Genomic DNA, 8,519 nt, shown 5'->3' on the forward strand with positions numbered 1-8,519 from the left:
GCTAACTATGGGCAGATATTGTTAAGAATTGTACTTTGCTGTGTGACTGTAAGATTGCACTGACATAATTCTGCATTTATTTCTGGTTCATTTTTCCTGAAGCCGAAGGGTTTCCACAGGTAACTCACAGAATTAGATTTTTTTCCCTCACGTTAATAAGATTTCCTGTATTCTGTTTGTTCATTCCTTCCCAAGTTTTAGCTTTATGTCAAGCTACATTTTTCATTAACATTGGGATAATGCGTTGTGTTGGCAGTACTCGCCCTAAGATAAAAACTTTTTTTTAAATATCCACGTGGTGTGCTTTTCATCTTAAATTCCAGAGCCTAGATCTGACAGTATTTTGCCAGCGGATCTGAGCTGTAATGCTGTCCCTGTTCTTTCTGTAGCAGAACCAGGTCATCAGGACAAAACACAAATATGACCTGTATTAAGTCTATGTGATGAGACATGGGGCTGCACACTGGCTATATTGTATAATGGTACAGATACTGAAGAGCACACGATTCCTAAGAACCGCCTTGTCCTAGTCTGCACCCCAGAGAAAAGACATCTGTTCTTTTGTTCCCAGTGTTTGCTCTCCAGTTATTTATTGTTTGCCAGCTCATTGATGTCTCTCTCTCTCTCTCTCTCTCTCTCTCTCTCTCCCTCCCTCTAGATCCCCCCCTCGGCCTACCCCTGGCTGTCTGCACTACTCTGACGAGGACGTCAGCACCAAGTACAACGACCTCCGAGCAGACAGCAGCAGCCTGACTGAGAAGCCCTCTGAGATGTCAGATTCACAGGTACAGCCACGCGACCTGAAAAAGAAAACAAACACGACCGATATACCACGGACCGTTAAAATGGCTGTTCAAGATGAAAGGGTGCCCTTCACATCAATGCAAGGGGGGGAGGGGGGAGCGGCGTTGTCCCGGCACTATTTAATCAATGTGACAGACGGCTCCTGGACTTGAAGAGGCGTCAACGATGATTATCTCACTCTCTCGCTTATTGAATGACCCTATTGGCATCATCGTCTTTTTACTTCCCCCCATCTGTCACAGGAGTGTCCAAACCCCTAACCCCCAAACCCCCTCACACACCCTCCACTATGCCACCTTGGCCTTTCCGGACATTGTCCTTCCTGCCGTTATTGACATCTGTAAGTTGTGCTGTTTTATGAAGGTCACTTGTGCACGGGCTGGGTTTGCTTGTTAAAGAGATGGATGGCAGAGAAAACATCATGAAAGCTGGTCATTATTTTCCTTTGGCTATTGTCAGGGAGCCCTGATTTACTGTTCCTGAATTTTTTTTTATTCTTTTGGCTGTTTTTTTTCTTTCTTTTAAAAATAAATAAAATGCAGTGCAGCTACTTGTGAATTCTAGGCCCCCGAAACCATTAGGAGATTGTCACGGGTGCTGCTGGTAATAATAAACTGCTTCAGTGAGCTACATGTCTGCTCGAGATGCATCAAACTGTGATTATTTACATTCTCAACAGACATCCATAACCATAGTGATTTCTACTGTTGACATTTTTGCATATTACATATTTACACAGCTGGATACTTGAGCAGTAGCTGTCTACTCGGGGGTACATCACTGCAGAATAATGACAGGGGACAAATTCCTCAGGAAATGGGTTGCATGCTTGCTTGCACGCACAAAGGAGCACATATACACACTTTCCTACACCCATGTAACTGCATTAGGATAATGAATGAATTAATGAATGTAACTGCATTTACACGCAGACACACACACGCGCAGACACACACACGCATATTCAAGACCTTGTTTACCTCTGGAATTGTGCTGCTTCCTTTGATGGAATGTGTAGAATGTCTTTGATAGAATATAACCGACCAGGGTCAGGCAGAGTTGAACCTACTTAAGAAAGAATGCAGATTCAGATCAGCTACATTTAAGCACAGTGACAAGCCATACAGTTACAATATCAAACAACTACAAATAATGCATTCATAATCGTGGTGGGCTTATGGGTAGCTTGTCTTGTTAAGGACCGCTCGGTGTCTGTCTGAGTTCAGCTGGTGGACTGCGCTGTGAAAAGAATCAGCGACGTAGCATTTAGCATCTAGAAGGTGAATGCATGTGCAGGTCTGCCAACCCTAATTGAAAGAAGATTGTTTCAGCATTAAGCAGGAATGCACAAAAACAATAGGGCGTTCAAAACTGAGAGAAAACATTACTACATTTTTAATAAAGGTATGGGACAGCCCAGATCCACTATTTTACCACTGCTCTGCTACATTTGAGGTCCTGTATTTGGTTCATCCTGAATAGATGGCAGATGATTGTTCGGCCCATAACCTTTTCTAAAACAGACTGCTTTTAGCAAAGTTCAAGAGGATTTTATTCCTCACTTTGATGTAAAGAATGACCAGGGATATTGCATAGTCTCTTCCCTTAGTAGTAGTAGTAGTAGTATTAATAATTGTATACAGTGTAGTGTTAATAATAATACAATGTACCTGATATTATATTTGCAAGGGGTACACAATTCAAAGAATATTAGCAAAACATTTACCTCACACAATGTTAAGAAACCTTCTCTCAGTGTTACATATGATAGGAAATGGTTGGCCACAGCTACCTAGTTGTGGATTTGGCTCAAAGACACTTTCATAATAAAGGGGAGGAGTTGCAATAGCAAATGCCAGAAAACAACAATGTCTCCTCTGACATGGTGCAAATTATTTCAACAGCCGTGTACTGAGCTCCCTGTAGCACCCAGACTGTGGAAATTCAGAGTGCCCCATGTTTAATGCAGGTGCTGTGGTGGAGCTGAAGCTGAATGGCTAACGGCTGTGAAACCTCACGAGTCAGTTCCAAAGAGTGCAGAAGCGTTGTGGTTTCTATACTTCAATATGTTGAGACTAATGGTGAAAAATAGCCCAACAACCCCCCCCCCCCCCCCAATCAAGAAACATGGTTTTAGTGTAAAAATGGGCCACGTCCTGTCATGTGACCGGGGGAGTGGGAGGAACTGTCTCTCGAAATGAGTCGCTGAAAACCATCCTTCGCTGATGTTTGGAGCTCTGCTGGCTAGGCTAATGTAGACCCGTTGACTTCACATATGTAGGCTGACTGATCAAAACCCCACATTTCTGAAGTGCCTCCTCCCGTATTCTGGGAAATAAATACAGTATATGATTGCATCAGGGGAACACAGAGGAAAGTGGAGTCTGTGGTGGCACTGGCTTTCTTTGTACAGCTGTGGGGGAAGGGGGTTCAGCTATCAAAAAAAAAGGATCTTTGGATGAGCGTTCTCTGTTCAATTTAAATCGCTATTTCAAATATTGCATAATTTACAGGTTCATATTTCTAATATTCCAGGAATACAAAAGGCTGTCTGATTTCAGTGTTAACCGTTCTTTTCATAACACACTGTACTCATTATTATGGCTAATGTGTATCATGAAAACTGTGTACAAACGTACAGAATACAGGTTGTTAAGGAAAAAAGAATAAACTTTTTGCACAATGTGTTCTAATGAGAAGCTCATTACTGCGAGATGCAAGCCAGTTTGCCTTGAAGGTAACTCTCCCTTGTAATGCAAGACCTTACAGCATTAGAAGCTAATGACAATCTAGGAAGTAAATGAAGTTTTTGCTTCATTGTTCATTAAGCATTAGGATGAATATGGGATTTAATTTATATTGCAGTTGCAGGTAGGGGAGAATGTATGGATATTGAGATGGTATAGATATTTACATTAAGAAAATGAAAACAAAGACTGTGTGTCTTTGCATTATACCTTTTGTGTAATAGCTAAACGGCAAACAATCCTTTTTTTATATTAATGGATGTTCAAGGTCTTTACATGCCTTTCTTTTTTGTGTATACTCTCCCTGTAGGAGGCAGCACGGATGGTGCAGTGGGTAGCACTGCCGCCTCACAGCAAGGAGGTCCTGGGTTCGAATCCCCGTCGGCCGGGGCCTCTCTGTGCGGAGTTTGCATGTTCTCCCCGTGTCTGCGTGGGTTTCCTCCGGGTACTCCGGTTTCCTCCCACAGTCCAAAGACATGCACGTTAGGCTGATTGGAGAGTCTAAATTGCCCGTAGGTATGAGTGTGTGAGTGAATGGTGTGTGTGCCCTGAGATAGACTGGCGACCTGTCCAGGGTGTATTCCTGCCTTTCGCCCAATGTATGCTGGGATAGGCTCCAGCCCCCCTGCGACCCTGATCAGGATAAGCGGGTTCAGATAATGGATGGATGGATGGATGTCCCTGTAGGAGACACTTGTGGTCTCCTGTGAGCTCTGTTGCATATTGGGTGATGCCCCTGACTATTTTTGCTGGTTGGTAGGAGCAGGGTCTGGCAAGCCTGTTTCTCTCACATTAACCAGGGACCCATCACAAAGTTTATGATTGTGAGCTGCAGCTAGCTGCCATTACCAGTTACTTGAAGCATGTTTATTAATCAGCAGACCATCTGGAGCCCTTATTGTCTGAGCCACAATAGTCTGCACAGCTCCACGATCTCCACGAACATGGAAGCCAGTTGCCATTAGATCTGGGTGGATTTGGGGCCATTTGATCTCTTTCACGGCCCTAATATTATACCCTTTTTTTTGAGGATGGTGCCAACAGTTAATAGTTAGATCAGGGGAGGAGTGAGTCTCTTATGCTCCTCATACTGTCCACCTGAATGGAATGAGTCTAAGTGAGGGAAACTTCACTTCACTCACAACTGTTTTTTGTGTCCACCACCACCCCCCTCCACACCTTCCAATCACAGGGCAGCGAGAGCGAGTACGAAGTGGAGGAGGAGCGGCGTAAGACGCACTCCTTCGTCAACCACTACATCAGCGACCCCACCTACTACAATTCCTGGAGGCGGCAGCAGAGGAACCTGTCCCGGCCCCAGGCCTATGGCCAAGCCGAGGCCGATTCGGCGCGGGCGGACCACCGCTCCTCTCCGCCCCCCCTCCCGCCCCTGCCCCCGTTCCCCCCGCCCCAGCCCAACTGCTCCCCCCAGCCCCAGCCCCAGGCCCCGCCCCAGGGCACCCTGTTCAACTCTAAAGGCAGCCGGACTCCCACCCCGGCCCTGCTGTCGCCCAATTCTCCCAGCCACCACAACACCCCCTACAGGCCACCGACCAGCCTGGGCCCAGGAGCACAGACCCCCGTCACCGGATTCTCCTCTTTTGTTTGATGCGGAAGCACTACAGCGCAGCGTGTTGGGGGGAAAAAAACAAAAAGCAAACAAAAAAATTATAATCATAGCAACTCTTAATTTTAGAATCGTTTTGTCAATGTCTCTGTTGGTTTCTTCTCTTTTTCCATTTTGCTTTTTCTTTCCGTTCTAACCGGGCTGTTTAATGGAAAATAACAATTCCACAATTTTTTCATGAACGTGAACAGATCCTTCTTTTTAAGCTTGTGTATATGTGTTTGTGTGCAGGAGTGCGTGTGCATGTGTGTGTTTTCTGAACATCAGTTTGAACGTTTCTGCAGTTTTACCAGATGTCTTTAGGTCAGCTGTACGTCTGGGAATCGATAAATCTGAGAATCTTGGAAAGAATGTCGCTCTTCTAAAGATGAGTTATTTAAAAATGACTGGCATCAGTGGACAAGAAGTGGACAGAAGTGTTACAGGCCACAGAAAATAAGGATGAAGCGATGCTCCCTGCTCCTGTCAGTTTGATTTCGCAATGATGAGGACGCCTCCCGGCCACACCACGGTGATGTAATTTGACAGTCACACCAGGGTGACATCACCCCAGCCCGTCGCATGAATGGTGACTGCCGTATGTGCTTCGTTCTTGTTGATGACATCATTGGTGGACAAAAGCCGGCTCTGGTGTTGTGATTCCTTCGCTTGACTCCGTCTTTGACTCCGTTTCCCCACCCCAACCCAGCCACTACCTTTCCCCTAGGCGTGAAGTCCATGTTTTAACCAGGTGTAAACAGTGCAGTCATGGTAACAGTGTTTTGAAAACAGTGCTATGTGAAGATGAGATGCAGTATCAAAGGGTAATTCATGAAACATAAACCCGGAATTGTTCTCTCTTGATTGAACAGCTTGGCATCATTAACCAGTCATATTACATTTAGTGCCCTTACAAAACTATGGCTGGCAAAGTTCAGATAACATCACTGTTTTGTGAATCACCCCCATTGTAACTGTGTGAGTGGAGCTTTTCAGTGTTTTTATTCAGCTGAGTACACAATAACCAGTGTTTTAATGCCATTGTTGTCCCCCTTGCTTTAATCCATTTGGACAGGGGCCCATATGAAAATGCTGTATGTGTTAAATGGAAAACTATCCAAAATGAGGAATATATTTTTCAAAAATGCGCAAATATATTGATGGATTGTGCTGCTAAGTTTGCTTGATACTACTTTTCCATTGCATCACATTTAGGCGTTTAGCACACTCACTTACGCAGAGTGGCACACACAAGTACATATAAACAGGTTTTAATGCAACCAATAGCCACTGATTGATAATTTAACAACATTAAGTTAGATGCAATATACGGTGCGAGAGCGTACATATGTATTACTACTCCATTATTTATTACTGACTGATTTGAAATGGTTAAATTTTTGCCACCTCCATATCAGCCTATTCCTCAATTACATGTGAAACTGTAAATTAACTGTTCATTGTTACGTTTAAACCCATTTATTTTTCCTTTTTGTTATTACAGACAGTGTTTGTGTTCCACTTCTGCATCTAGTTGGATTTTGTGTCAGAATCAGCATGAGGCAGTGAAGGCTCATGGGCAGCATACTCCACTTTTATTTCTCTTCTGTGTTTCCATAGCAGATGGGAAATGCAACTTGGAATGACGGCTGGAACATAAAGTCTCCATCAGAATATTGTTGCATTTGCATTTTTGTTTTAATTTGCTAATATTTCACATGTTTTATCGGGGCATCTGGCAGGGATCCTCCACTCGCAGGTCCCCCAGCGCTGACAGAAGGGGGTTCACTTGATATCAGCTGGCTATTGGGCCTGAAAAGATGGTTTGGTGATATCCATTCTCTAAAATGAGACGGGGTATGCGCAACAGTTGAGTCGCTGATATGGCTGTCCAATCAGCAAGCAGTAACGCATGACTCCTACGTCTCCAATTAGAGGCGTGTACTTCTCTCCGTTAAGTGCTCTGTCACCAGCAGGTGTACTGATTCTGTATGTAAGGCTGGTAAGAGACTTGAAATATGTTTAGAACAAGGTGAGTTTGAAATAGGTTTCCCTTTACAGCAGATAATGAATCTGATAGGGAAGTGTCCTATTTCAATTTTTTTTTTTAAAAGGTAAACATGATATTATAAATCAGTGAATAGGATCCTGGTACATTTAAAAAAGAAATGCCTTTATTTTCCAAAGCTCTAATGCTGAATGCCATGCTATCAGGCTGAACCTTCATGGTGCTGATGTGGTGTGTCGCCGTTTCCTGTGACAGAAGACTGCAGCACTGCCTGTATTGCTCGCAGGAAATGCCAGACAGTTTAAAAAAAAAGAAGAAGGTTTTCATAACCGCAATCGAGATCTGCGCCATTTTACCAATCTGCATTCTGCAAAAGTCCTGACGTAATTTCCTACAACGTTGATCTGATTTTTATTTGTGTTTTTCATGCTAACGTTCAGTTTTCGGGTTGAGTGCGTTTTTAGCTCCCTGGTGCTCTTCAGTGTGGTTGAATTCCTTGTATTGCCACTGGCTTTTTTTTGTTGATTTAGTCTCTGAAGTATTACCCTTGGTAGTGGACTTTTTATACTTGTATAGTCCAGGGCAAACACTTCATAACAAGTACTGCCTTTTCTGTTACTGTGATACAAATTCTGGGTGAAATTTTAACTGAAATGGGACGGCAGTGTAGCATAATTGTTAGGGAACAACTCAAAGGTTATGGGTGCTGCTGTGAAAATATAATCTAGCCACATAAAGTACTCTGTAGATAATTATCTGGCTAAGAGTGTCTGCTGCCCTATGTATATCATAAGTGTGGGAGCTGAAGCTCTCGCTGACTCCACTTATTTTACACAGAGTAGCAGCTGATTGTACCCACTTAAATTAACCTCAAAGTACTTAAGGCTGGCGGATCCAAACTTGGGGTGAACTGTGAGGTTGGGGCGGGGTTCAGTAAAGCCAGTTCAGTAAAGTTCTTTCAGGACAGTTCCACAGAAATACGGTATTTCTCGTTCCTGCCTGGGGGGAGGAATCACCGAAGACTGGGAGAGGTGTGCCAAGTCCTCTACATACCGACCCCGATGCCCTGGGGATAGTCCAAATGGGTAGTTCCTGGGGGGGTAATTAGCATTCCTCACAGCCAGAGTACACAATCCTAACAGTCTTTTCCTGCATCCCATCGTGTGCTACATGTAGAGCCATGAAAACATATGTGGCCCCTTCCTGATTTCCTCTATTATTGCATATTGTCACACTTGAATGGTTTTGGTGATCTAGACAAGATGTAACAGTAGACAAAGATAACTGGAGTAAACCCAACACACATTTTCTAAATAGTTGCATTTATTTCATGAAAAAAGTGATCAAACACCTA

General features: G+C 43.8%; 1 protein-coding gene across 2 annotated transcripts in view; it reads left to right on the forward strand.

Annotated features, from left to right (window-relative positions):
- LOC133114467 (protein sidekick-2-like) overlaps positions 1 to 6,831 on the forward strand; it is a 76,860-nt gene extending 70,029 nt beyond the window's left edge. For both annotated transcript variants that reach the window (XM_061223890.1, XM_061223892.1), the window contains exons 44-45: positions 659 to 785; positions 4,744 to 6,831. In XM_061223890.1, the coding sequence (XP_061079874.1) occupies positions 659 to 785; positions 4,744 to 5,160 (544 nt within the window). In that variant the 3' untranslated portion in view covers positions 5,161 to 6,831. The remainder of the gene's footprint in view (positions 1 to 658; positions 786 to 4,743) is intronic.
- The last annotated feature ends 1,688 nt before the right edge of the window (positions 6,832 to 8,519 follow it).

This window comes from Conger conger, chromosome 16, assembly GCF_963514075.1.
Source record: "Conger conger chromosome 16, fConCon1.1, whole genome shotgun sequence".
Lineage (NCBI taxonomy): Eukaryota > Metazoa > Chordata > Actinopteri > Anguilliformes > Congridae > Conger > Conger conger.